At 48.3% G+C, this 27,903-nt stretch overlaps 11 protein-coding genes across 11 annotated transcripts; 4 read left to right on the forward strand and 7 right to left on the reverse strand.

The window, feature by feature from the left end:
• Positions 1 to 2,183: 2,183 nt before the first annotated feature.
• Positions 2,184 to 3,011, reverse strand: RhiXN_09335 (aldo/keto reductase family protein; the record flags this gene model as incomplete). The annotated part of the gene is made up of 5 exons (XM_043329151.1): positions 2,184 to 2,350; positions 2,410 to 2,462; positions 2,518 to 2,649; positions 2,705 to 2,799; positions 2,853 to 3,011. 5 exons carry the CDS (start codon positions 3,009 to 3,011, stop codon positions 2,184 to 2,186), a joined length of 606 nt encoding a protein of 201 aa, XP_043180597.1.
• A 126-nt stretch (positions 3,012 to 3,137) lies between these two features.
• RhiXN_09336 (aldo/keto reductase family protein) lies at positions 3,138 to 3,512 on the reverse strand (the record flags this gene model as incomplete). The annotated part of the gene is made up of 1 exon (XM_043329152.1): positions 3,138 to 3,512. One exon carries the CDS (start codon positions 3,510 to 3,512, stop codon positions 3,138 to 3,140), a length of 375 nt encoding a protein of 124 aa, XP_043180598.1.
• A 466-nt stretch (positions 3,513 to 3,978) lies between these two features.
• Positions 3,979 to 10,458, reverse strand: RhiXN_09337 (protein-histidine kinase; the record flags this gene model as incomplete). Its single annotated transcript, XM_043329153.1, has 24 exons — positions 3,979 to 4,330; positions 4,380 to 4,519; positions 4,571 to 5,217; positions 5,267 to 5,473; positions 5,523 to 5,763; positions 5,812 to 5,890; positions 5,941 to 5,968; positions 6,025 to 6,109; positions 6,162 to 6,251; positions 6,317 to 6,542; positions 6,596 to 6,783; positions 6,842 to 7,012; positions 7,065 to 7,102; positions 7,158 to 7,206; positions 7,447 to 7,529; positions 7,581 to 7,602; positions 7,659 to 7,742; positions 7,813 to 7,836; positions 7,887 to 8,232; positions 8,283 to 8,559; positions 8,608 to 8,952; positions 9,006 to 9,375; positions 9,446 to 9,698; positions 9,740 to 10,458. 24 exons carry the CDS (start codon positions 10,456 to 10,458, stop codon positions 3,979 to 3,981), a joined length of 5,064 nt encoding a protein of 1,687 aa, XP_043180599.1.
• Positions 10,459 to 11,312: 854 nt separating this feature from the next.
• RhiXN_09338 (uncharacterized protein) lies at positions 11,313 to 12,168 on the reverse strand (the record flags this gene model as incomplete). The annotated part of the gene is made up of 5 exons (XM_043329154.1): positions 11,313 to 11,431; positions 11,498 to 11,541; positions 11,603 to 11,827; positions 11,891 to 11,965; positions 12,038 to 12,168. 5 exons carry the CDS (start codon positions 12,166 to 12,168, stop codon positions 11,313 to 11,315), a joined length of 594 nt encoding a protein of 197 aa, XP_043180600.1.
• Positions 12,169 to 12,757: 589 nt separating this feature from the next.
• On the reverse strand, positions 12,758 to 14,697 carry RhiXN_09339 (uncharacterized protein; the record flags this gene model as incomplete). Its single annotated transcript, XM_043329155.1, has 9 exons — positions 12,758 to 12,842; positions 12,903 to 13,164; positions 13,221 to 13,493; positions 13,546 to 13,899; positions 13,956 to 14,141; positions 14,207 to 14,312; positions 14,354 to 14,359; positions 14,419 to 14,593; positions 14,645 to 14,697. 9 exons carry the CDS (start codon positions 14,695 to 14,697, stop codon positions 12,758 to 12,760), a joined length of 1,500 nt encoding a protein of 499 aa, XP_043180601.1.
• Positions 14,698 to 17,553: 2,856 nt separating this feature from the next.
• Positions 17,554 to 18,075, reverse strand: RhiXN_09340 (Retrotransposable element Tf2 protein; the record flags this gene model as incomplete). Its single annotated transcript, XM_043329156.1, has 1 exon — positions 17,554 to 18,075. The coding sequence occupies one exon, from the start codon at positions 18,073 to 18,075 to the stop codon at positions 17,554 to 17,556; it is 522 nt and encodes a 173-aa protein (XP_043180602.1).
• Positions 18,076 to 19,496: 1,421 nt separating this feature from the next.
• Positions 19,497 to 21,713, forward strand: RhiXN_09341 (Retrotransposon gag protein; the record flags this gene model as incomplete). Its single annotated transcript, XM_043329157.1, has 3 exons — positions 19,497 to 20,002; positions 20,035 to 20,480; positions 21,607 to 21,713. 3 exons carry the CDS (start codon positions 19,497 to 19,499, stop codon positions 21,711 to 21,713), a joined length of 1,059 nt encoding a protein of 352 aa, XP_043180603.1.
• A 662-nt stretch (positions 21,714 to 22,375) lies between these two features.
• RhiXN_09342 (uncharacterized protein) lies at positions 22,376 to 24,318 on the reverse strand (the record flags this gene model as incomplete). Its single annotated transcript, XM_043329158.1, has 7 exons — positions 22,376 to 22,816; positions 22,869 to 23,228; positions 23,291 to 23,307; positions 23,352 to 23,475; positions 23,533 to 23,810; positions 23,866 to 24,174; positions 24,234 to 24,318. The coding sequence occupies 7 exons, from the start codon at positions 24,316 to 24,318 to the stop codon at positions 22,376 to 22,378; spliced, it is 1,614 nt and encodes a 537-aa protein (XP_043180604.1).
• A 397-nt stretch (positions 24,319 to 24,715) lies between these two features.
• RhiXN_09343 (uncharacterized protein) lies at positions 24,716 to 25,256 on the forward strand (the record flags this gene model as incomplete). The annotated part of the gene is made up of 2 exons (XM_043329159.1): positions 24,716 to 24,803; positions 24,868 to 25,256. 2 exons carry the CDS (start codon positions 24,716 to 24,718, stop codon positions 25,254 to 25,256), a joined length of 477 nt encoding a protein of 158 aa, XP_043180605.1.
• Positions 25,257 to 25,366: 110 nt separating this feature from the next.
• Positions 25,367 to 25,803, forward strand: RhiXN_09344 (coatomer subunit beta; the record flags this gene model as incomplete). Its single annotated transcript, XM_043329160.1, has 2 exons — positions 25,367 to 25,618; positions 25,666 to 25,803. The coding sequence occupies 2 exons, from the start codon at positions 25,367 to 25,369 to the stop codon at positions 25,801 to 25,803; spliced, it is 390 nt and encodes a 129-aa protein (XP_043180606.1).
• Positions 25,804 to 25,824: 21 nt separating this feature from the next.
• RhiXN_09345 (coatomer subunit beta) lies at positions 25,825 to 27,510 on the forward strand (the record flags this gene model as incomplete). Its single annotated transcript, XM_043329161.1, has 1 exon — positions 25,825 to 27,510. The coding sequence occupies one exon, from the start codon at positions 25,825 to 25,827 to the stop codon at positions 27,508 to 27,510; it is 1,686 nt and encodes a 561-aa protein (XP_043180607.1).
• Between the last annotated feature and the right edge of the window lie 393 nt (positions 27,511 to 27,903).

A 27,903-nucleotide genomic window follows, 5' to 3' on the forward strand; every position in this document is an offset into this window, starting at 1 on the left:
CACTGACAAAACTGACCAAAATATTACAAGGAAAGAGGTACATTTCTAACTTAACACTAGATTACCATGAGTTTAGATAATCTCAAACCTGATATTGTATGAGTCTGCTAGGTTTCGGCGCTAGATATGGACAACAATATACAGTATAGCTCATCATAAACCATGTATTACAATTAATGAGACAGAGTCTGGTTAGTCCGGTAGTGGCACACAAATAAATAAATCAAAAATTTGAACTCATACACACCTTCAACAATGCCTCTTGTGGTCATACATTCTGGATAGCACTAATGAGCGTATTTGTACGCATACACGCGCCACCCACACTCGCATTGATTAGATGCTACTCAATTAGTGCCTCTTGGTTTGTTGCGTGCGGTGTTTTTATTGAGGTGGCTCACTTGGCTTACTAACTACAAGCTGCTGTTTGTGTAAGAATATTACAGTAGGGTTAAGTGTTAGACTCGCAGAACGTTATCGGATGATTAAGCAGTAAACGCTATGCAAGGCAAACCGCGGCAGCGAAGGCTACAAATCGAGAGTTTTGAGTGTGTAATAATAGAAGCAAGTGTATTCTACAATTAAATTGGATTTGCAAGCGATGAGAGGCATCGGATCGAGCCTTCCACACATATTTATACATTTATGCACAAAAGGTGCACACATGCAAAGGGGCTGCAGACTCCAGGAGAAAGACCGGAGGCAAAACAGAAGAATAAATGAGTATAACATAATAAGCGAAATTGAGAAAGAAGTGAAGGGGTGCACAGGAAGGCGGCGGAGGAGGCGAACCGATGGGCTTGTTGACGATCGTTTCGTAGGTCATGGTCCAAGTATCGGCGGAATTACCCGAATGGGAGGGATGTCGACACGATGGCGCGATGAGGGCGTGGTGACGCGAGGTTAGTGTTGTACGATACGCGATGGGTGTCTATGTCGCATGAAAACGACAGGAAAAGTGCAGGCCGGCAAGGCAGCAAGGCGCCGACGGGGTGTCGATGAAGTGGTCGTCGCGTGTATCCGAGCCTCGCTACCTCTCTTACGCACCCTCCGATGTTTTCTTGTCTTTCTCTTTCTTACTCTCTCTTAGCGCGATTGGTCTTGGTTTGTGAGCGGGTATGTAGCTGCGTAAATATGAATTCAAAAATGACGGGTACATGTGCGGTGTTTTTTTTTTTTTTTAATACACGTCCATATATAAACCAATACGGGAGCTACATGTGCACGTGTGCAGTGTGTAACGGTGTTGTGGACCTTGATTCGTAGCATCAGGTTCTTTTGATCCAGTTGTGAACCTCGCTATGCCTGCGATAAATACTTCTGAAGAATGCTCTATTGTATCTTATGTACATCGGCGGTAGACACCGAGCGGGAACTGCTGACTGGTAAGAAGCATGTGACTCACCTAGGCACCTGGATCGGAAATGAACACGGTTGATTAAGCCACCACTCTGCAGAATCCATCGGAGCTCGTGAGCCCGAAATGCTCGGGAAGCTTAAACGAGACGCTCCTGGTGATCTCATTTATGGCTCTTGATTATTTCACGCTCATGAGCTCCGGCGGATTTTGCAGAGCAGCCCGAGTAGTATTTGTTAGTATTTTATCTCACATCGGCCTTTGTTTGGACTCACCAACCTATCTTATATAATCGCAGGACCATATACCCTTTTTGTCAAATCTGAGGTACTAACTTCTTTTTCTCCATGGGATGTAGTTCAAGTTCGTAACGCCCGTAAACATACAAGCCTTCGTATCGATATTTGTTATGCTCACTGTGCTATGCCCCAACTATATGGCTGCCCTGCCTTGTGTTGAACATATTGTCTTTTAACCTGTTGCAACCCGCATAAATCTTAGAATAGAATAACTGTAATATGAAGCTAGAGCATGGCGCGTGCTTTGCGATAGGGAGGAGGTGAGAGGTAGGCATGGGGGGGTCGGGCCAAACTCCATATATAGATCTGACAATCAGCTGAACAAATTTCTGACAGGGGCTAGACAGCCTGCTATCGTGCTCTTTTGTGCATTGATCCATAATAAAGAACACCACAGAGCCATCTGCATACCTTCCGAATATAGAAACACCGAGAGTACCATATACGTCAATTGAATCCTAGAACTGTGGGGAGCTTAGAGCACTCGCTAAACAAAACACGCCAAAGATAATCACATTGTCTCTTGTCTAACAGACAAAGAAGTAAAAGGCTATCAAAACTAGGATCATGGCAACAATTGCAGTAGTCCCTGATGTCTCTTGCTGTGCCAGCACACAACCACTCTTGCGTTCTGGAGACGGAGGGTGCTTTCCAGCCTCATCAATTGCAGCCACATCCTCCTCAGTCAGGGGCGCTACGGGACGGCTCTAGTTAGATGTTCTTATCGAATATACCGAGCGAAGCACCACTTACGCAATCTTAGGGTGGCCAGATATTCTTGGATGCGTTCTTTTCGCGAAGTCGTGCTTCAATAGTTTCAGCAAGCATGATAACGTGTGAGCCTAAAGATCCAACACATACGTGACAACAACTACACCCTTGGCACGAATCCAGCTCATGAGAACCTGTGCTGGAGTAGCTTTCGGGCCGAGCCGCGTCGCTATCCTCTCAATTACAACATCTACGGGTCCTCCAGGTAGTTTAGTAATTGGCCTGTGATGTGCAGAAATGAGTCAATTAGCTACGCTCCTGTGTGTACACCACCTACGTGAGTCCGCTGTAGCTTTCGATCCTAATCCCATGCTGCTCTGCAAACTTGAGCAGTTCGGCTTGTTCATGATAGTTGTATGGGTGGAACGGAATCTGTCAACTGGATAAGCCAGAATCCTTTAAGCTGATACTAAAGAATGGATCACCTGGTTTACGGCGGGGATGATCCTGCCATGTTCGATGATGAGCTTGAGCTGACCAATACTGAAGTTTGAGACTCCAATAGATCTGGATAAAGGTCTTTCGGTTAGATCTTTTCGAGAATCGTACCATGAAATGCACTTGCTTAGCCTTCCCATGAGCATGCGCACGCTCTAACTCGGACCATGTCTTCAAAATATCAGGGGCGAAGTGGGGCCAATGGATAAGGTATAAATCTACGTAGGATAGTCCTAGCTAAATGCATGTTCATTCAGCTCATCAATACAAACCTATCGTCTATTTAGTGGATGGGGAATGCTCGCCTTCTTGAGACTAATGTCGAGAGCCTCCTCGGCATCAATATGTCCGCCATACTTTGTCGTGACCCAGATATCGTCTCGAACGAGCTTCCCAAGCTTCTGTTTCTCGATATCAACCTTGTCTTTTCCAACCAGTTCAGCTTCTCCAAAAGCTTGCTTAAGGGCCTCTCCAACGCTCTCCTCATTTTGATACACTTGCGCCGTATCAACATGGTTAAACCCCCCCTCAATAGCCTGCACAACGTAAGCAGTAGCATCTTTCCCAAACAGAGCAGACCCCGTGCCAAAAGCGATGGCGGGGATAGCACGCTTGTCGTTGAGTGGGAGAGTTGGAATGGGAGACATTGAGGTGGGAAGAACGAGGATTGCGACACATCAAAAAGCGTTATCATAAATTATTGGTAAGGTAGTCGATTGATCATTCGTCAGGGTGCGTCAATGGTGGTTGAAATCGGGTGCGCGTGACGACATAGCCACACGCGATTTGTTTTGAGAACCAACACCAATGTCAGAAGCCGAGGCACTCAATGAGAGATACACGCAGAAAATAGAGCAAAAGTTCAAAATCAGTAGACTTGATATAAATGGCTGATTCGGTGACAGGATAAATAAGCTGCACAAAACGTGTATCGCAGCTAAATGAGCATCTAGCGTACCAGTACAAGATTTCGCTTCAGTAAAAAGAAATTGCTATAGAACCAATGGCATATGATAAAGTTGAAAAGAGAACAGATATGCACACGTGTTTCGGCAAACGCTCCAAGAAAAAGATCCCACTTTCATCCCAAAAGCTCTCCCCGACCCCCACAGCTCAATTATGCGGCACTCGCAGAATAGGATTCGGTTCTCCGAGCCATCCTCCGACTTCCCATTTTCCGGGTTGGTATTTGTCCTTCTGGCGCTGATCGAGATCGGTGATACCCTTCATGATTGTTCGTAAACGATCGAATCCAATGGGCTTCAGGATCCATCCATCCATGCCTAGGTCATGCATCTCTTCCCGCTGCTTTTCGCGCAAAGATGCTGATACCGCAAAGATAGGAATACGTCCATTCAGGCGCATAGAAGTACGGTCAGCGGCTATCGCAGAGGTTTCTTCGGGAGAGGCAGCCTCGAGTTTACGAATAGCCTTGGTAGCGCCGAATCCATCCAAGATGGGCATTCTATTTAGCAGGATTAGGCGAGCCTGTCAAAAAATAGATGGACGCTTACTGGATATCCATCAGAACACAATCCCATTCCCGATCCCCCTCGACTTTTTGGACAGCCTCTTGTCCGTTGGTCGTGTGCAGAACTTCATGCCCGTCCATTGCGAGACGTTTGCACAAAATTTTACGATTGGTATCGTCGTCCTAACAAAGCATCAATATTGTTTGGTGTTTCGGAGATTCATTGCGACCCACCTCCACAACCAGAATCCTCAATTTTATGATGCTCTCTCCACTAGATCCAGCCGCCTTCTTTCCGCCTCTTTTCCCAGCCCCAACCTGCACCGGATGGTCCTCCAGTTGCTTTTGGACCCGATTGGCAGCCTGCTCGAGTACCGGCGCTTGGCTCTCTCCCGCAACCGACGGCTTGTCCATATCAAATTCGTCCATCTTGACGCCGCGAATCGGCCACTTGGATCCCTCGACTGGAAAGACGCCAGCAGGCGGGTTGACAGGCCGTGTGCTCACGCGTGCCATAGGAGGGTTCTGTGTGGATGGTTGTCGCTGCATTCCCGGAGGCGATGCTCGGATGCCACGGGATGACGGGGATGACATGTGGCCAGGAGGAGCGGACAAGGCTTCGACCAGGCTTTCGATTCGGCTATTGGCTGAGCGTACCGAGGCAGATGCAGCCGATGCGTATGCGGACCCCATACTGCTCCTCCTAGACCTCTCGACGTTGTTTCCGGATTGAGGTGAGAATGATTGTTCAGATGACGAGCCATCGGGAAGAGCAAATGGAATCAAGAATGAGAAGCGGGAACCTTGGCCTTGCTTAGAGTCAACTCGAAGTTGGCCGCCTAGTTGTTCTACGATGCGCGCAACGACCGCTAGACCCAAACCTTGTGCCGAAATTAGTATCAAGCCTTGTGTATCGAGGTCAAAGCATACCCAAGCCCTGAGATTCACCCGATCGCGGTATCGAAGATTCGACCTGCTCAAACTCACGGAAGATACTCTCCAGTTTGGCGCTCGAGATTCCACACCCAGTATCAGCCACGACAATCTCAACCGCCACTTCTTTCGAATCTCGCAGTCCAATAGGCTCCTTGAATCGTCGACATTCAACATTGATTTGTCCGGTTTCCGTATACTTTACTGCATCGCTTTTGAGTACAACTCGGTTAGGGACAATAAAAGTACAAACCAGCATTAGCAGTCAAATTCGACACCACCGTCCGAATCTTTTTCGAATCGCCAGTCACCATTTGCGGGCAGTCGCTCGTATCGACAATAAACCCGATCCGGCGACGCATCGCTTCGATACGATAGAGGGTGACAGCATCTTCGATCGTGCCTGGCAGATCGAACGGTTCGTTGAAAGATGTTTCGTTTCCGGTTTCGTGCCTGGTCAGATCGAGGAGGTCGTTGATCGTGAAAAGAAGGCTCTAAAACGGGTTTATTAAGGGGGTTGCATGCGCATATACGCTACTGACTCGTGAGGCGGTGTGAGACCTGACCAAGTTTTCGCGCGTTTCCGAGTCCAGGGGGCCGTTCAATGCCATTTCAAGATAACTAGTCATAAAAGTCAAGCCTGATCTTTACGCATCACAACTGGTACTCACTTGATTATATGGTTAAGAGGTGTTCGTACTAAAACCCCAGTCCCATAAGTACAATCCGACGGACACATCGAAACGGCTACCGACCTTCATGACTCGCGTTAGAAAGTAATAAATTAGTCAACTGATTCGTCTTCAATGCCGTTTCCTTTTGTCTCCAGACTTCGATAAACTGTGCACCGTGAATGAGCCTCTTGTGCCGGCCAAACATCGCAGGACCTCACCTTTCCGTATACCAGTGCCAACACACCAGCCGTCTCGAGCTGTTCGTCCGTCCAAGCTCTACACCGCCCAGAAACCGTTTCTTTCCACGCCTGTCCATAGGGGGAAAGAAGTAAGTCTCGCTATGGATTCACCACTACACACAACCAAAACCGACCTTGAACGATTTTCTCGGCTCCAAGAAGGCGCCGGACCCTGCTCCAGGCTTAAACGGCTTCCCGGCCCAATGCACATCTCGCAACTGCCCTTTACGCATGAGCGCGATAAAGTCCTTGCCTCCGGGCGAAAGCGGGACATAGAGTAGCCCAGCAACGACGTCTAATCCGGTGGGCAACTTGAGATCGGGAAAGTCGGTCTTGACCGCTTGGGAGACTTGCATAAGACTACGGGGGAGATTATGGGTGCATGTGGAATCGAAAAATAGAAAGAGACCTACTTGAACTGTTTCAAGCGCAGATACTCGGCGACGAGCAACGTCTCCTGTCCATGTTCGTTGGGACCCAGAATCTTGGCTCCCTCGCCAATCACGAGTACACCGAAATCCGCATCAAAGAGACTGATTAGATCTTCCGCGTTTGAAACAATGTATCCCGTCGGATGTTGCTCGGTCGGAATGGTCGAGATCTATAGGGAATAGCAAACTCATCCATCAAAGCCGCATTTTGTTAAAAATGAGACGCACCAGCTTTCTCGTATGCAACCGCTGCGCATAACTCAAGCGCTCAATGTTCCGCGAGATCGAGTCGGACAGGAGCCTGAGCATCTGCCGCACGGGAAAAGACACGCGCATTCCGTGCGGGCCGTACGAATGGCATGCGATCAGACCCCACAGCTGGCCAAACGTCACAATCGACTGGAAATGCCAACAAAATCAGCTAGTACAACTACTATAACAAGCAACGTACGATCGACATGGACGCTCGAACACCCATATTCGCCAAGTCTGCAAAGCCGTTGAGTTGCACGGTACATAAAAGTATAGTTGCGAAACCACATACACTTGATGTGAATGGGACTCATGGCGCGTAAGCACGAGTGTGTCATGTCCTGAAAAAATAACAATAACCAAGGGTCAGCAGGGGGCGAATCATACGTCATATCCGATGCCGGGCGCCTTATCGGAGTTGTCCCAGGTTGATTTTCGTCCGAAGCCGAAGGGGTATAAAGGCAACGAGAAGTTCCGGGGCAATCCCTCTCGAGATTTTTCCCTCTTGGATTTACCCCGCTCCCCTTCCCCCCTCCTTGCTTCCTCCCGGCCCACCACCACACACAATGGCACAAACTCACCAACGGACTCTCCAAATCTGATCGATCCCTGACTACAAGTCTCGCCGTCGTCTGCCCGCGATCGTACAACAGCCGGACCTTGTCTTGACACGACTTTTAACACCAAGCACAGAATCCAGATATAGTATACGCACTGATGGTGTATAATTCTCGGGCCTACCCCCACGTAACTCCACGTCAGCCCACTGCGAGGACAACACATGCGTGCTTACCTGGGCTGGAATATCCGCAGCTGGGAAATGCAGTCCCTTGTAAATATCGTGTGTCTGACTCCAGTCGACCAACTCGGCCACGACCTATTTCCATACCCATTAGCCCCCTCTCTCGTCTTTCCTCGGTCCCCTAGGCCGGAAGGGGACAACACACCTGTCCGTTCCACTGCTCATCAAACTGGTACACCAACACACGATGAAACTGGGTCAATCCTTGATAACCCCCACCACGACCTTTAAAAAACTCTCCAAATCGGGCGCAGAGCCCAACTGATCGTTGACCTGGGCCAACACGGCAAACACATCCATGGTCCCGACTCCGCCGGCCCCCGCGCCCCCCCGACGCGGACCGTGTCCGTCCCGGGTGATCCGGCGCATGCGCTCGAGCGCGCGGAGCGGGCGGGAGCGCGACGTGGTGGATTCGACGACGTCTTCGGGCGACGGGAACCATGCGTCGTCGCCTACTAGACCGCGCAGCTCGGTCGGGTCCAGATCGCCCTCGGTCAGTGCTTGGGCATTGGCGGTTCTCCCGCCAGACGAGGACGGGTCGGTGACGGTGCCGTGCATCCCGCCCCTGGTCGTTTCTCCCAATCGATGTCGGGGCGTCCGGTCACGGTCGCAGACGACTGGCCCGACGTTTTCCCAGACTCGACTTGTCCTTTTAGCGGCGACTCGCTTTGATCGGGGGCTGGGGTGGATGTGGGCACAGCCGTGGGGGTCGTCTCGTCCGGTTTGGATTGGTCTTTGGGCGGCGGATCGTCTGATTTTCCAACAACGACGGGAACAACGACTTCTCCCTCGGTCAACCCTTCTCCAGCCACTTCGCCCGTCTTGCCATCCTCGGGAGACGTCCCTTCGATTGCATCTTGTCCTGTACCGGTCGGGACTGCCTTTGGTGCGTCTGTCGCGCATATGAGAAAAGGACCTACGAGACCAAGGCCCAACTTACTGTCTTTGCCTTGCTCGGTGACACTTGAACCTCCCGTTCCACCGCTCGTCGCGGTCCGAGCCCCCGCACTCCCTGTTCCCGCACTCCCCGCCCCTGCACTCCCTGTCCCTGTTCCTGCACTTCGCACCCCTGCACTCGAACTCCCGCTTCCAGTTCCAGATTTGGCACCACCCGCGCTTGCAGAACCACTCGAGCGACTGGCTATCCCGGGCGAATCAAGGGCCAGGGCAGGTGTATATGGCGGGTAAAGTGGGTTAAATATATCGCGCTCGAGTTCAAATTCAAGTACAATCAACGGAGACAACGGGTCATCGTCGTCGTCGAATTTGTTCGAACCCGATAGGTCTATGAATACGGTAACCACCATCGAGATATCAAAACCAGGAAACAGACCGAACCCGGAGAAGGGAATAAGAAATAATGGCGGGCAAGGAACGGAGGATGGGAAGGCTGACCTGAGGATGAGCCTTCGGCTTGCTTCTGGGGCTGCCTCGGCCGGTGAGCGGCACACCAGCAAGTCCATTCTCTCCGGCCCGAAGAATTATTTGCAAAGGCGGGGTCATTCAAGGACGAACCAGGCTCGCCCCAGCCGCTGAGGAGAAAAACTTGAGGGGAGTCCTCGGTGGCGTCGGATGCGTCGAGTTCGGGATCGTGGAGGAATTGGACATTGTCCCAGAGAATGTCTGCTTGGCTGTCGGGTAATGTTTGAGTGAGGCAGTCGAGGGAAAAAAGGTATTTGGGGGATAGACCGAGTAATTCTCCTGCATTCTGTACAAGAGTTAGCGAGCAAATAAATATAGAGGATAAAGTATGCACTCGCCTCTGAGACTTGTCGCACGACCAAATTGCCGGTTTCATAGTCCTCTTCGACAGCAATAAGTACACCAAAGCCCTGGACTGCTCCAGGCACACGAATAGGCTCGTCTTCGCAGCGGGTCAAACGACCTTCGCGGCCGACGACGACATGATGGCCGTCCTCGTCCTGGACATGCTGGAAGCGAACAGTGACAAGCTCCTGGCTCTCTTCAGAGATGCCCGAGATGGAGACGGCCTCGGATTCGATAGTGGCGAGCTGGCCTTGCTGGCTCTGACTGCGACTGGGGTCACGCTGTGGAGGGACGGTGCGACGTACAGGGGGTTTGCCAGATGCATTGCTATCGCTTCGACTTCCTCCCGTGCCAGTACCAGTGCCTGTTCCTGTTCCGGCCGGACCAGTGCCGGTGCCAGTGGTGCTTGACTGGGATCCCTTGTGGACACTGCGACGAATGACCTCTCCGTCGACGCTGTCGTGGAGAATGACACCTCCGTCGGCCTGATCCGGCTGATCAGCCGCCGGCGAGGCCTCCAGATGCGTGAGTCGGACGATGCCATCCCCTCGGCCGGGTAGGGACGTGCTGGATCGTTGAGCCTGTGTTCGAGTCCGCTCACGGCCCTGCGTGGACCCGGGGGCTCATCGATAGTCTCGCGGCGGGAAAGGGGAGAACCAGACTGAGAGTGAGCAGTGAAGAACGTAGGAGAGGCCGACTCGGGCTTGGTCGGCAGCGGTGCGCTGAAAAAGGACTCGTCACGGACACCCATTCCGCCTCGCTGGATCGGCAGCGTGGTCTCTCCGATGCCTCTGCGTGCACCCAGCGACGGCTTCTGTGCAGTATGACCTCGGTCGGCTCTGATCTGGGCATCCTTGCGGAGTCCATCGAGCAAGACCAATGGCTCGTGCGTGCTCGTCGTCTGTTCTGTCGTCTCTGGTGCAGGCTGGATCCCCGACAGCAGCGACCGCACAGGGTAGATGTACGACGCCGTCGGCTGCAGCGGCGGTGGCGACGGCGGCGCTTGTTGGTGCGGGTCCGACATTCCCGTGGTCGCAAACTCTCAATCAATCCGCGACCTCCAAAACCCAACCCACCACCCGCGCTTCGAGTCTCGTGCATCCGAAGCACCGCACTCTCAGATCGGAGTGGTCCAACGATCGCTCCGATATTGCAAATTCATCTCCCCCGTGTAATCATATTTTCTTTTTTTTATCTACGCCGCGAATACCAATCCCGCATCTCCCCACTGACCCAGCACTCCTTCACACCCGGATCTTCAAGCATCTCTACCCGTTTCTTCCCCCGTCTGATCAAGTACTCGATCGTCCCACGTCACGAGCACTCACCGCCCCGCGCACACGAAACTCGTACTGCACCAGATCGTGAAATTTTCGCGCGCGCCTAGCGGCTTTGACTGCACCATCGGAGCGCTCTGTGAACCATATTGATCACAATGAGGCACCACCCCGATATGAAACTCTATTCTCGAAAACGCACCTCCTATATAGCCCCAGGACTTCTTTTTGTAATCCAGACAGTCGTCTCATGTCTGTACTAGAGTGATGTGGCTGTAAAGAGCAAGACATGCACATACACACCGAGGTAATCACACGATCGTGTGATTTGCGTCCGGGAGTGGTGATGTAAATCCCGGTGAATCCTTATAGGCCAAATTGGATGAGATTCTAGACTTTCTGAACCATCCAAGTCCGAACACACCCACGCCAGACGATCCCATAGCATTTCCTATTCCGCTCTAGTTCCGACAAACCAGTAACGAAAGAATCATTGCGATTGTCCAAACGTACAATCAAAATACATAGACTTGAAGAAAAAGTAAAGAAAAAATGGGTGCAAAGGCGAGGGGGGGCCCAGGCACGAGCTATATCAGGTGCTTCACCATTCATAGCCTGGTTTAGTATCCCCGCTTGCAACACGAGGCTCCCGCATCCCATCTATAACTAGACCCGCATACAGGGTTCGACCCGTACCCGATCTGACGAGGCACACAGAATCTACACACCACCGCACGATCAGTATACAATCGGGTTCCTCGATAGATAGACCGCGCCCAGACTTACCCGTGCCGTGCCAGTACCAGTTACTCGGACACGCCCATCCGTTTCTGTATCAAGTTCAGTTAGAAACCAGAGATCTGCTATGAAGCAAGTGAACGGTGTACGTACGGAACGACTGGAAGAACAGACGGCCCGCCAATCGCCAAGCAAAACGACCTAGGACCCCACCAAAAGTACGACGGCCCACACTGTCCAATACTAACTCCCCCGGTGCCATAGCCAGAGTCGGGCAAAGAAGGAGCAGAAGGGAGACACGAGTATGCTCCGTCGTCCCAGCGCCATCCAGCCGGGCACTGTGGGTCGGACCAGTCAGGCTGAGGAGGAACACAGTATCTGTATGTATGCGTGCGTCAGAACTAGTACTGGTAGATAGACAGAATGAGAACTGGGACGTACCCAAGGCTGCTGTGCCAGTACCACCTTCCGCAATGATGCTTCGGAGGAACAATCACTCCTCGAATCCCACCGTACCTATCAGCTCGCCATATGCACATCAGCGCTTGCCCAACTTCCATAACGGTCAATTATAAAGGAGGCACTCACGTAAACAACGACTTTGCGGCTCCACCAAAGTAGTTGCGGTCGCAGTCTTTGTGGTTGTGGGTTGGCGTGGGCGACGCGATGACGAGCGTGATGCAAGCAACGAGCAGCGCAACGAGTTTGAGTCCGAGCATTGTTTGAAAAGAATGTTAAAGCGAACTGAGAGGTCGAAAGGAAAGAGCACTGAGCTGAGAGGGCAGAGGACTCGAGGATGGGTTTATGATGATCTAGCACATAATGTTATATACCCTCCTGAGGCCATATGCTCAATGCCTTTGAAATCGGTTCGCCCATACAGCCCAGTGCCAAGACGGATAAGCTGGCAGGTGGTGGGCTGATGGCGCCGTCAGTGACTCGGGGGCTGGGACATGTCAAGAGTGTTATGAGTTCGACAATAACTTGGAGGTCAAGACACAAGGTCAATTAGTGAAGATGTATGGCACGGGCGCTCGGAAGACGTGTATCATAGACATACATGACGACTCACAACAAATACTAAATTGCAATGAACAACCGACGTAGCCCAACGTTGAATGTAGATGTACAATACTCGGTGCCAATCATTGAGAGTGCTTAGAGAGGAGGTACCTCTGGGCAACAACAACTTTTCAATGACACATTCAACGTTAGATCTACGATTGACACAAAATTACATCCATTCAAAGGGTGATATAATGAGAATACGTATAGCACAATCAAACAACATGCTGAACGTGGTCATTATCAGTGCAGCTCGGGCTTTGGGCTTTGCGCTACTCCACTATGAATTGGCGTATCATGCGATCGCCCAGCCAAAGGTATCAGCGGACTATCCAGCCATGGTGTCTATCAGGTTTGCCCTACAGAAAATGAGAACATGAACACTTACATTTCTGAATCGGGCTCATTCTCATCTCCCGCGTCCGACTCAGCCATGACAGACAAAGCCCTTGATTCGTGCGGACGATCAGCCACAGATTCAAGGTCGGCCGGGCCAAAGTCGATTACAAAATCTCGCAAGAACTTGACGATCTGGATTGTGTGTGCGCTCTCTTCATCGGACTGCGTGTGATACTCTTCCCTCAAGCGGCGCTTGAAATTTCGCGAGCTACACCGACCCAGCAACCCAAACGGGCTGATAGTCTTGGCACCTGAATATTCAATGAGAAAATATCTCAAGTGGATTCTGAAAGACCAAACCGCCCACCTACTAGTCCCCAGAATAACGGTCTCCCGAAAAGCAAGAGGTGTGCTGCCTGAAGCAACGCAAACAGACCACCCACTGAGCCGATAACATCAAGTACTGTGCCTGACCGGTAGTCTTCGATAAAGTCGCATACATCTTCACGTAGATTAAAAGGCCTATTCTCAGGGTCGAGTCGCGTTCTATATTGCATATGTCCAGGATTCAGCGTGATTTGAATGTCTGCTGTAGCGACCCTCGCGTCGGAGTCATCCAGTGGAGTTCCAGACAGTTGGGCTGATAGGGCCGAGTCATACTAGTACTCGTGAAGTAGCTAATTAGTTCTTACCAACGGGATATAGATAAATGTTCATAAACCTGAGACCAAATGTGAGTAGGTTGACATATGAAGCAGAGGGAGTATTTCTTACAGGCTCGGAGTTGAAGAGGATCTCCCGTACGATCGAGGATGTAATAAACCTCCGAGTTATCAGGCTTGCCTGAGACCTAATCTGAGAACCAGGAACAAGCACGAGAGGTAACGAATACTTCCGGACCCGGGTCAACTCTTTCACTTGAGTCGCATCTGACCAGTTGAGCTCTCTAAACTCCCAAGCATTCACAAACCAAATACGAGGTAGTTGGGTTTCGTATATTCTACCTCCGGGCACTTTTCCCGCCAGGTGAAGCTGGACTCGATAAACTATTTAAACACGTGCTCCATGAGAACAAGAAATAAGTGAATAAAACAGCACTCACTGTAACTAAGCTCTTTCTCAATGATATGACCCTCGGACGGACTCATAGATAGCGAATAAGCTAAACCGTCAACTGGGTTAATTAGCGAGGATGGGCAGTTAAATAGTTCCGAGACTTTGTGTGCGGTACCATTCTCAAATCCAATTGAATATGAATCAACCCAAGTAACATTGCAGCTCGTCATCGCTTGACAGAAAAGCAGCAGGGAGATTTAGTTAGTGAATATTTAGCCACTAGATTTTGCTGCTTACTATAAGGCCGATATGGCTTGTTTGGGTTGTTTAAGATGGCGCTGATAGTGATATTGATGTCGTCTTGCGTTGCATCCTCCCTAAGAAGGTCCCAACGGACCCGGTCCTAAATTTTTATACATCCTCCCTAAGAAGGTCCCAACGGACCCGGTCCTAAATTTTATACAGTCAGTGTTTGAGTAACAAAGTACGGCGGAGACCAAGGCACGAACTGATAAACCATCAGCGGTGCTCTGGAGAAGCCTTTGAACATGTTTCTGACGTTGCCCGAGTTCTAATTTCGTTTGGGCCTGTCGGAGTGCGGTCACCAGTTGGAATATGAGAACTACGATTGCGGCCACGGCAAACGAGTTTCTAGTGAACGCATATATCCGCGTCTCTACCGGGCTACGCTGATGGTTAGAAAGGTGAAAATCAAAATCAAAAGAAACAGCTTACCGCACCCGACGAAAAAACAGAATAGCCATTGGCCGTTGAATAACTCGAGCCATAATAATCATTGAGTTAAAAAAGGAGGTTGAAGATGTTGCTACACGTGGGTGTCCAAATATAGTTGGCGTGTAACAACCTTCCATAGAAGGCTTTAAGTTCATGTCAATCATCAGATCCTTGGAGTTTGCTACCAATACGCGAACCCTTGGCAGGTGCGAGTGGGGCCTAGCTACTAGCCACAGGCCAAGAGATAACAGGTAGAGTGAACAAACCCAGAGACTATAACGGAGATGCCAAAAAGCAGGTATAATGGATCACCCGAGGTATCTGTGAATGCGGTCTTCAAGCTCCAAGGTGCACAACGACTTTCACGGAGAACTACAGAAATCGTTAATAAAGATCTACTCCTAAATCAACCACGGAAAACTCACGATCGTGCAAGGCAATGATAACAACAAATATAAAGTTTATGATTATCTGGGCGAGAACACATCCCAAATATGCATTTGTTCGTATGAGATCAATCGTCATTCTAGGGTATTGCGTGTCACACATGCTTAATGAGGTTCCGCAACCAACCACAATTTCGCTAAGCTTGCACTTACATATAAAGGTTGTTAAGCCCCATTATGATCCAAAATGCTGTAATTGTTGAATGTGTATGTTAGCATGTAATGAATCAGCATGTAAAGAAATGAAATAAAGGATAAGGCTATGGGCTTGGTTATGAGTAGTTTTTTTAGGGATTCAATTTATGTAGGGCAACATTAACCAAGTTCAAACCTGAACGTTGCCTACCTAGCCAGCGTTCCATCTGAGGAATTAATATAGCCCATGGATCATAACCTCCTGAACATATAATGGATCCGTCAGGCTCCATCAGTAGGGCGTGCTGGTAATAGCAAATTTGCTGGGCGTAAAACCCAAGCACACAGAAGCTGGCAACCAACTGTATCAGGGATATGTACCATTGCCATACCAGAAGGCGTGGCCACAAGCGAGTCATACTGGAGATACTAGGAGGAGGTTAGAGGAGGGGTGTGATTCTGGGTGCCTAGATATCTGTATGTGTGTTTTGGCCAAATTTGAAGAGGGCTGTGTTCGGACATCATGCCTACTCCAGCCAGTGGAAGAGCATTCAGCTGATCTACAACATACTTAAATAAGCATTGTCAGTTAATCTAAACTTCTCCAAAAGGTCATGGGAGTGGCTTCCTATATTGCATGAGGTGGTGCAATGTAGCTTGCAAAGTTGCACAACCATTGCTGATGGCTAGGAAGTCCGCGGTTGCAAGATCATGCGGTCGCTGTTTTACTGATTGCAAATATTGTCCATGTCTTGCTTATTGACGGCTGCGGGTCACTGTGCCCCCATTAGGTCCGGAAGTCCCGAGGGGTTGACTACGGAACGCAATAGTTCCAATGATAGGTATTGGACAAAGGTGCGTGACAAGAATAGTGTTACGTACCTGGTCCACTGTTTGGTAGTGTTCTGCACCAATGATCCGCACCCACCAGCCTGTCCCGTAGTTTCTCCTGGAACCAATGGAGGGTTGTTTGTCTTGTCCCAGACCTATCTTCTCTACGGGGACCCGAAAATCTCGGGAGCACTCCGAGACTCGCTTTAGTCGGCGAGCACAAGACTTGGGATCCGGAGTGCTCCGGAGCACAATCAAAACGACCGCGATCACTTTGGAGGGTCATTAAGAGGGTCATTTGAACGCATCAGTTGCTATATACACTCCGGATTCTCGGGGGGGGGGGCGAATATAATAGGTCGTGCAAGCTTATGAGGATACGCTTAGCTTCATACGCGTCACTTATCACAGCGTGTGTGCATGTTACGATGTAGTTTATTACGAACAACCATACGCGCGTACATACAAGCCACAGCGAGGAATATTAATTCCAACGGCATATCGTGGTCAGAGCCCGTCGAAGCCATCAAACGGGCAAAGAAAACAGCCGAGGGTCAGAGGGTTACTGGCAACGGCGCCTCGCAACCATAGGATTGGAGCACGGGGAGGAGGCAGACACTGGGAAGCCAGGGATCCCATTGTCCATGGCTGTCATGAACCGTGTTCCTCATCAAGTCGGCAATCCTGTCATACATCACGGTTGATTCAATTGTTTGCCGCCGAGACCTTGACATGAAATGAGAGCGAAAACTGAGAAAAAGGCGCATTAGTAAACTCAGGCCACAGATTGTAGCCAAGAAGCAAAAGACTTACTGTTGCTGCAAGTTATCCGCCCTCAAACACTGGACTTTGCATCCTGGGAATGGACACTTGTGGTTTTTTTTGCCAGTATGCATGCTGTAACAACAAATGTAAGTGTCCTAGACGTCTGTAAGGACGTTGAGGGTGCGGGCGCTTGTGGCCGTGTGGATGTACAGTCAGTACCGCTTAAGGCGGTGAGATCTACCCTACAACGTCTAACTACTAAACAACAATGACCAAGGCCGTGGGCAATGGCAAGCTACGTGTGTACAGTGGAGGCAACGCTTAAGGCGTTGTAGTGCTACTTAGTGATCTGGCTGTAAGGCCTTGTACAAGTGGGGATGCAACAAGAGGTAATTGACCTGGGTGTTACCATGGTTGGTTGGCCTCCTTATATATTCTACAGGGTGACTATTTACAAATACATTATATGAAATACCGTGTCAAATAAGAACCCCAATCTGCAGTTGGTCTTACTCATGCCTACGTGTCACTGACATGTCATAGTGATGTCATTGGGTGGAGGTGGCTATGTGTGCTGAGGTAAGCGCAGATGGGGACGTGGCTTGGCGCTTAGCGTATGATATAAGCGCCAAAGTCACGTGATTGAAAATGTTGTTTGTTTGTCTTTGTTTAAATTCGAGAAAATGGGAATAAATTCCCTGGTATTGATTGTGTCTACAACACTGCCCCCCTCTAAGGGCCTTGGCAGCGCTGAGGGCCTTCTTTTTCATTTCTTTTTTGTACTTTTCTAAAATTTTTTTGGCGTTTTTTAAGTTTTCTTGGGGCTCCCATGTGTTTTCCTTGGACCCGTACCCTTCCATTTGACTTGGAAGAACCATTTCCTGTTCCTTTCTTCCATGTCCGTGATTCCTTCAACCTCATATCTTCCTCTCCATCTATGGTGACAGGCGGAGGCCAGTTTTCAAAGCTGCGCCTTTTATCCCTTTTGACTTTTGACAGAAGTCCCACATAGAATACATTGTGGATCCTCATTGTTGGCGGGAGTTCTAGGTGGTATGCTTGGTTGGAGATTTTCTTGGTCACCTTGAAGGGGCCTAGGCGTTGTTTGGTTAGCTTGGGACTCAGGGTCTTTAGCTTTACGTTTTTGGCGTCTAGCCAGGCTTCTTCCTGATTTTGAACTTGAGTGGTTCTCCTGCTTCCCCGGCCACCATGTGTGTCTTTGATTGCCGGAGTGCCGCCTCTATTTCCCGCCATTTGTCATGACCTTCATCGGCATGACACATTTTTCTACTATTTCTACCTTTTTTCTGAGACAGTTTCCTTTTTTGGTATATATTTATGACTCATCAAGATCACGTGACATATTTGATATATGATGTGAAATTGTAAATGACTCACTATTTAGTACTGTTATTTTTGATGTGGCTTCTCTCATGTATTTAAACCAGGTCAAGTTGCTGCTAAACAGCAAGACTTGACCTCTTTGTCAAATCATCCTCACTCTTACCTACCCATTGCCCTGCTCCCTTGTTGAGCACAGTGCACCTTACTTAAACATCATTAACCAGGCCTTTGTCACCCTCTACCCTGATATCATAACCCCTGGGCCCTAGTTGCCCCTCTACCCTTCTCATAGTCCATTGGTGATAGTGCCATGGACTTTAAGCCCCCTTGAACCATAGGTCCAAGCTGAGTTGTGACACTAGGTCAAGTCTTTGTTACTCGTACTCTTGTCAACAAACAAGAACTGCGCTTAGATAAGCACCAAAGCCTGAAACGGCATCACATTGTAGCCCCTGTGTAATAATCAAAGACAGGAATACAAGTGCCAGTAAGGTTGCAGGATAGCCCTTTGCCAGCAATTGTCCGCATACCAGGGTGTCCGCACCTTTAGTCATACGCTGTTAGTCAGCTGAACCTCCGCTTACAAAAAACCTGACTAATATCATGCTTGAACACAGCTGTTGATTTTAGTAAAAGGATTGTTTAACGCTAGTGGGAAGGCAAACAGTTAGTAGTTTGAACTATAAACCCGTTGATTATCTATCTGACCGAGTACCAATCTATATTGGGAACGCATCCTAGTGTTTGACTTTCTAGACCTTATCCTTTTTACCATCTTTTGGCCTTATTCCATTATCACCCGCTATCTCTACCTTGAAAAAACCATCAACAACATCAACCACGTGTTAGTTGGCCGCATTAATAATCTCAAAGAACACATTGCTCGTATTGAGGAACCAGGGCTAGTCCAAACAATAGCCTATATCAAACACCACAAATCCTTTGCCAAGCGCCTCAATAATATATACAAGGCAGATCTTCAAGAACAAAGAAACCTCATTGCCAATCTCAAGTCCCATAATCAAGATCTAGCTCTCACAATCAAAGAGCAAGAAAGGCGCATCAAGGAAAAAGACCAACTATTGGTGGAAAAAGAGCTAGAGTTAGATAACTTCCATTGTTCTATTCAGGATATTACCCAAGACGGAAAAGGGCGTATCCATTATTACAAAGAATATGAGTTTTTTGCAGTCTCATATGACAATGCCTGGTTTGGGCGCAATGGTAGAAACTAATCTGACTTCCTCCCAAATCCAATCGGGGTGGTCTGCCCCATCTTCTCGTACCCATACTCCTGCTCCTGTGGCTGAGCCACCACATGTATATTCCCCATGTCCTTTAGTCAGATGTCAGATTGCAAAGTGCTTGATATGGTTGCCCAAAATATGATTGTTTTAAAAAAAGAATTCTCACAATTACAAGGCGCCTATGAAGCGCAACATGACCAAATAGCGTTGCTGAGGGCGGAACTTGAAGAACATTGCGACCAATCGCGTAATCAACATATTTTTTATTCAAACCAAATTCAAGGGGCGGCTGCTTCCATCCAGGCTGTGCAAGATCAGCTTCTTCACCAATCTTCCTCTCGTTCCACAGTTCCACCCCCACCGCCTCCACCTTCTGGCACTGCCACTTCTATCAATCCCCCACCTGCCTCTACGTCTTCTAATTCCGATCTGAAATTTGCCAAGCCAAACAAGTTCAGTGGCAAAAAAGAAGATGCCCTCAATTTTATCATTGCCTGCCAGGCTTACATAAGAGCAAAAGGAGCAACCCAATCCCATGAAGAAAAAATTTTGTGGATAACATCATATTTGAGGGAGCAGCAGAAGATTGGGTACGCCCATACAAGGAGAGGAAGGTGTTTAGGGGAGAAGCGGTCCCCCTTTTGGAAAATATTGATGCATTTTGGGCGGAATTCACTAAACATTATGTGGATACTAATTGCAATGAGAAGTATTGCCAAAAATGGAACAACTTGCGACAGAAGGCTTTGGTCCAGGAGTATACTTGTGAATTTCAACAATACTCTGTCTCCTTGGGATATAGCAATGAGACTCTGCGCAACAAGTACTACGATGGACTTAAGAATGATATTAAGGATATCATGCTCTCCACCATGTTCCAATGGCGTCGTGCTACTGCCCAACAAGTTTATGACAAGGCAGAAGAAATTGCAATCACATTGAATCCACTTGGCTATCCAATCCCTCTACCTCTACCGCTTGGGTTACTTCCACCGTTGTTCCCACTTCCACTTCCAATCCCACTCCTACGCTGTTATGGATTAGAATACTATAGTAAAGAATGGCAAAGTAAGCGAACGGAAATTGGTGTTGAAATCTCCTTAATGAGTACTTGGGAAGTATATAGTAAGATTCGCTGAATTTTTCTGTATATTCTACTAATTTTAATCATGTAAATACATGAGGTATTAAGGGAGATACCGCTTTATTAAAGAAAAGGCTTAATATCTTAGGACTAATTAAACTATAGTATTTAAGTCAGCATTATGCTTTCTCAAAAGCTACTATCCTCAGTAGCTGGGAGTTGAGGCCTAGGCCCTGCTATGGGAGCTACTTGTTTCAGTCTTTCCCTTATGTATTTTAGTGGGGAAAGAATATTTATAGAACTAGAGACTAACTCTTATTAGGCATAGCTTTAGGAGACAGGCTCTCACCTCACATCCTAGCTCTGTTCATCATGTCATGTACATTAGTTTCTTCACCCTACTGTATATAGTAATCACAGGCCTCCAAGGGTATAAATAGCCCCTTGAGCTGGCCTTTTGAATGCATCTCTTTTTTACCATCCTCTCTCAGCCTAGTGTGACTCTCAAAGACTTCTATTGATTTTCTTAAGTATCATACATAGTAAATCAGCCTAAAGCTCTTAAGTTCGGCGCATATAGCATCTAGGACGGTCCCAACCTACACAGGGAACCTAGAACCAGTTTAAGTGCGACCCTGCCAAGACTTCCTAGCTGTCTGCTAAGTGTTTGGTGCTTCCACAACGCCTTTACCCCCTTGTCTACTGTCGGAGACAAGGAAATAAATTTCCATAATTCTCAATTAAATTACAGTGAGTTCCAGAGACTGACATTCAGGTTTTATACTACTTCGCTTGTACCTCGCGTCGCCTGCTGAACAGTAATTCGCTAATTACTGGTTATTGGTAGGGATCACCCTGATACTAACCACCTTACTCATCTAGCAAGATAACTAGCCATTCTAATATACTCTAATTTCACTAGCATAGGTTTCTCTTACTACTTATCTTCCTAAGTTTTCTACCTTTTATAGTTATACAGTTACCTTATTAGTCTTTTCTCCTCTTTTATTCTCTTTCTTTCTTCTTTAGAGTATTTTATTTTTTCAACTATTTTCCCTATCTATAACAGTGGTAAAACAAGGAAACTCTGGTATCTGATTAAGTGGAAAGGATATGATGAAGGAAGCAATTCCTGGGAGCCAATTGATAATGTGGCCAATGCCAAGGAAGCAAAAGAAGAGTTCCATAAGGAGTACCCTGATGCAGTTGGAGCTTGAAGAGGGGGTAATGTCATGACCTTCATTGGCATGACATGATTTTATACTATTTTCTACCTTTTTTCCGAGATAGTTTCCTTTTCTGGTATATATTTATGAATCATCAAGATCACATGATATATTTGATATATGATGTGAAATTGTAAATGACTCACTATTTAGTACTGTTGTTTTTGATGTGGCTTTCTCCATGTATATAAGCCAGGTCAAGTTGCCGCTAAACAGCAAGACTTGACCTCTTTGTCAATTCACCTGAGTTCTTACCTACCCATTGCCCTGCTCCCTTGTTGAGCCTAGTGCACTTTACTTAAGCATCACTCACCAGGCCTTTGTTGCCCTCTACCCTACATCATACCCCCTGGGCCTTTGTCGCCCCTCTTGTTCTCATAGTCCATTGGTGATAGGGCCACGGACTTTAAACCTACTTGTATCATAGGTCCAAGCTTAGTCGTGACATACAGTATCTATAACTACCTACCTTATTCCCAACTTCCCTTGGTCCGTCTGTGTCCGAAATTTCAGCTGCATCATCCATTTCATTTTCCTCATGTGATCTTCCTGTGACCGCCATATTAATTTGAGTGGAATGCAACGCATATAGCCGGCAATGAGCTCACCACGCGCAGTGTGTCTCCGATCCATACTACAAACACTTGACACACTTACAGATCTCCGTTGGTTCTGTTTTTGACGACCAGATGACCTAGAACTGGCGGATGCCCAACATTCTGAAGGGGCACTTGTGGTCGAACCTGGGACCTGGAAAGGTCGACCAGCTCTAGATGCCTCCAGAGCCCGGGAAAGGAGCTTGCGCTCAGCCCTGGTAAGCAAAGCACGCTCAAGATCATCACCACAGCCGCTAGCTTGTGGTTGCTGGTTGGTTTGGGTACGGGTACGGGTGGGAGCCGGAGCACGAGAAGGAGCACGTGGAGGAAGTGAGGCCCTTGAGCTTGAATGCGCACGGTGGTGGTGGATAGGAGACGGGGATCTAGGCCAAGTTGGAGCCTGAGAGGGGGCACGGTAACGGCCTTGGCCCTCTGAAGAACGGCCACAAGATGAAGGCGGACAGGATGGGTCTTGTGGTTGCAAATTTTGTGGGTGAGCTTGAGCGTTGAAAGCCCAAGGCTGCGCTTGGATGGGTGCTCAATCATTAACGGGAGCTTGAGAAGCAGCACGGCCGTATACTGAAGCCTGTGAAAAGGCACGAGCTGGGGCCTCTGAGGAGGCGCGAGTTGGAGCCAAAGGTTGACCAAGGTTTGAAGCCTCAGCAGGCCCACGCTGCTCAAGTCCTTGCCATGGGCCGGCGGGACGACTATTACCCGGCTGGGAGAGCCAATCTGTGACTAAAGTGGAAGGGGGGTGGGGGAGCTCAAAAGGCCGCAAGGGGTTGCCAGGCTCTTTGGTGTAGTTAATGCTGTGGGAATGGGATGGCAAATTGGAGCCTCGGGCTGGAGGCAGGGCCCGCCCCAAATCACGTGCACCCAACTGCGGTTGAAATGCAGCCCGGGAGCAATACTACTGGATATCTTGTCAATACTCCATTCATACGATATAAATTAGTTCCATTAAGTACTTACGTAGACATTGAAGATGACTGTGGTTCTGGTCGGTGTTGTTTGTTTGCATCATTGTACCCACTTTCGGGTTCCGCCGGTCGCTTGGTTGAGAATAGGTTTGTAGCGGACTGAGAACTCCGAATGCAATTGACAGACGGCTTGGTCAATGTGATCTCCGGTGCAAGGGGCGGACTGATGGCACGAACCTATAAAAATTATAAAGTATAAGCACCAATGTAAAGGATCATCCTACAGGAACTCACGGGAACTGGTTTGCGGGGGGGTGGTTTGGTATCAAACTTGTCTATTTCAACATTGCTGTCACTGTTGGCCATGTTGGGACCTTGATCTTGTCTTTGGTCCCTTACACCCATCTCGTTGGTATCTGAGGCCCATTCCGGGTTGTTACCAAGGGCGCGCTTCAAGTCTGAGTAGTCGGAATTTGGGTTAAAGGCCTTGTTGTTGCGGTGGGAAAGGTAAAAGAGCAGACGTTGCCAGTTCCATTCCTCAATGTTGACACCGTCCAGAATAACATTGCCACCTTAGGTCACGTGTTAGTGTCTCAGATTAAGCAAAAAGAAGGTTGATTGGCGTACTTGACTTGGGTCTGGGCCCGGGATCAGACGGCCAACTAAATTCCTCCGCTTCAGGGCTTGTTATGCGTCCGCGTTTGGCAATTGCCGGGGGGAGTTCTTCTCTGCCTTTCCCCTTTGCCATTGTCCTGTTACCATTGCTGGGTGTAGGCGGGGCTCGAGGGGGACTCAAAAGGGACTGTTTGGGGACGCTAGATAGACGTGGCCAACCAGCTTCAGCAAGACCAGCAGCATATGCCTCCCGCTTCCTGTTGATTGTTTGCTTGCGTTCAAAGTTTTTGCGTTGTCCTTTTGATCGCCCAATTTCAGCATCTGTGTAAAATAGATGTGTCAACATGATCAGGCAGAAATGAGCACGCATATAGACATACCAAACTGGGCTATTTTCTTAGTTGGTGATTGTAAACAAGAACTTTGCCTAGGCCCGGTTGGCCCCTCCAACTCGGAGTCCGTCATGTTGAAGTAGCTAAACTCAGGTAATACTAGTAGGAAGGTGGTAGTTGGGTGGGGCTCAGCCAAGCAGAGCAGCCTCCTTTTATTGTTTTACTTTGGACCAAGTCAGGCATGTAGCTAGAACACGCCGAGGACGGTCTTTTCTTTTGGGACTTATCCACCTGTCATCACTTCAACCTCTTTCATGCCTCGCAGTTGTCAAAAAAAGCCTTTTCATTGTTCAAAGTGCTTTTGCAAGTTCAAGAGTCAAGCTGCGCTGAATATCCATTGCGGTTTGACTCACAGAGAAGTGATCCATGTCTTCACCCACAAGAGGCGTGTGCGCATGGTCAACCCTAATTCAATTACCTGTAAATATTGCGACACATCATTTGACACTGCCCAAGCACGGAATCAACATATGTTGAATGACCCAACATGCAAGAAACAGCGCATTAAATATATATCACAACTAGGGCGTAAGTCAGGAAAGAATGATGGATTGCAAGGTAAGCCCGGCCAACGCTTTGAGCGCCGCGTAATGATCATTCAAAGCTAATATACCCTTCCTAGCAAACTCCAAAATGGAAATGGAATACAATGTTATCCCGGTTCAAGACGCAACTACAATTGACAGTAATTTACAAGGGGGGCTGGACAACCAAGATAACTTGCTGCCACCAAATTGGTTACCTGGACCCAAAGGTTCCAACTATAATATTTTGGAGCCCGGTCTCAAAGACAATGCACCGCCACCAGATCTCCAATACAACAAAGACCTACGCATTTGGGTTGAATATTACCCTGTTGAGACAGTAGGAGCTTCATTTAGAAGAGCCACAAGGGAGGAAATGGCAAAATGGGTCTGGGGAGAACCTGGTGATATTGGCAAACTGGCCGATCCTGATAACTTCGAGATGGCTGAATTTGCCCTTGAAGCTGGGCTAAGTGTCAAAGACTGAGAGCGTTTTTTACGCCTAAGGAAGGTAAGCTATTATGAATTGCATATAGAACCACTGCTCACTATCAATAGATGAAAGGTCAAGCCCCATGGTCATTGAATCATCTGATGATGAAGGATGTTGACAAGCTCCCGCGTCGCACAAAGTGGGAGCCAAAATACTACGAGCTGAAAGGGCCAAAGGGAGTGGAAAAGGTGATCTTTTGGTGCCGAAATATGGCCGATGTCTTTTGGGACCTCTTCGGGATCCTGGCTCTAAAAGACAAGTACCACTTCCGGCCAGAACAACACTACATGAAGCGTGATAAGACAAACCGGCAATACGGAGAGGCATGGTCGGCAGAACAATGGTGGAATATCCAAGTTTGTCAAATGTACTTTGGGCTCATAATATGCTTACCATTCTCCAGCTAAAGATCAAGGATTGTTTTGCAACCGTTGGGCAATATGTGATTGCAACCAACCAGACCCCGTTGACTGGTTTTTGTGGTAGCAAGAAGGCCCATCCAGTCTATTTTACCATTGCCAACCTACCAAAACATATTTGACAAACGCACTCACATTGCGCAATGGTCTTGGTTGGTTATCTCCCAATTCCCAATCTGGATTGCAAGCCAAACCCTAAGGTGGCGCAACAAATGCGAGACAAGCTATTCAATGACTGTCTTCGAGATCTCTTGCAACCACTCACCAAAGCTGAACAAACCGGGATGGATGTTGTCTGTGCCAATGGCGGTGTTTGCCGCATGTACCCAACCCTCTCTGCCACTATTGCCAATTTCCCAGAGCAGTGCAAGAATGCATGTACCTGCGGCTTGGGCTGTCCTGTGTGCATTGTTGAACCGCACGTACGTGGTGATCTCAACCCAAACATACCCCTTTGCAAAAAAATCCCCACCTTGAATGCAATTATCAAACATTGCAAGGAAGGGTCTCTGAACTTTGAAGATTGGGGTCTACACAACATGTGGCCATGGTGGAATCAACATACCCATATCGATATTGCTACAATGCATACGCCGGACTTACTTCATCAATGCCACAAAGGTGTATTTAAAGACCACTTGGCAAAGTACATGGTCCCCAAGCTTATTGGCGACAAGGAAATTGATAAACAATATGTCTTAATGCCTTGGCACTTTGGGATCCAACATTTTAAGCGCGGTATCAGCAAACTCTCACAATCTACTGGCCGAGAAGCAAAGGAAATGATGAAAGTCTTTTTACCGGTTACAGCTGGTGCGGGCCCAAAGGCTATTCAAGCGACTCACGCACTCCTCAAGTTCATGTACCTTGCGCACTTGTCTACTCTGACCAATGCCAAGATATGCAAAATGGATAGACAGCTGGCTGTTTTTCATAATGAAAAGTTGGCTTTCAAATCATTGCTGAAAACGCCAAAGGGGTTCCATAATATACCTAAATTTCATTCACTCCAGCATTACACGCATTCAATCCGCTTGCTTGGTACCCCCGACGGGTACAATACAGAGGCCCCCAAGAGACTGCACATTGACTTAACCAAGGCCGGCTACAAGGCTTCCAACAAAAATGACAATACCAAAACAGAGCAAATGAAGGAATATATTCAGCGTATGGACGCGTTGGCACTGCATTGGGCGTACCTGGACTTCAAATCCAGACCGGAGGGCAAAGACAATGGGGACAATTGGAGAGATAGCTGGAAGGAGTTTGAACTTTTTGACAAAGAAACCGGCTTATTTTACCATATGGACGGAACCGGCATGGATGAGTTTGCAACTAAAGATTACCCTCAAGAGGTTGCTTTGGACTCTGACTCTGACTCCGACTCAGATGCAAGCTTAGATGATGACAATCTTGAGGCGGGGTGTATGGTTGAACGGGTGGTAGATCTTGAACAGGGCTTGCAAGTTCATATGGATGGTGCGCCCAGTCAAGGTTTGGCTAATGAGGTTATGGCCTATTGGCAGGGAACCAAAACCCATTACCCAAACCCCGAAATTGTGACTGCCAAACGTGGTGGTCAGCCCATCACTGTGGAATACCTACTTGTTTCTCACTTGGCAAGAAACCTTGTCATCAACATCTCTATGTATCTCAAGCAACTTCGTCCCAATCTCCCCACACTGACACTCCAACCCAGTACCAAGCTGCGTATTTGGAAGGTTGCTCAACTATTTCACCTACCCCTCCCCTTCAAACCGCTCGAACCACCTCACGTTGAACACATCCGTGCACGACCAGCCAAGGTTGACCTTATTGATTGGGTTTGACGCGCTGGTCAGTTTGATACCGTGCTTATACTTGCCTACCCTAACAAGATAGGTATTCATCGTGAGTAATTGTTATAACCTCCTTACATATACCATTGGATTCGCACGATTTTTCTGTTATTTTTAGTATTTTTTACGGACTCCATACCTTTGTTTTTCTGATCACGTGATCTCGGCGCTTATTATGCCGAGATGCCGCGCCGAGATGCCGTGCCAAGGGCGCTTAGGAGAAATCCACGCTTCTACGCAGCCCGCAGCACGCTTCCTTTTTCATATCTGTACTTCCCTTCTCACGAGCTTTGACCACCTGTAGATAGTTCTCTTGGGTATAAATACAAGAGGAAAATCGCTTGGAGACCCCAAGTCAATTTTACCTCGTCTCATATCCATTGA

Source organism: Rhizoctonia solani, chromosome 5 (assembly GCF_016906535.1).
Source record: "Rhizoctonia solani chromosome 5, complete sequence".
Taxonomy (NCBI): domain Eukaryota; kingdom Fungi; phylum Basidiomycota; class Agaricomycetes; order Cantharellales; family Ceratobasidiaceae; genus Rhizoctonia; species Rhizoctonia solani.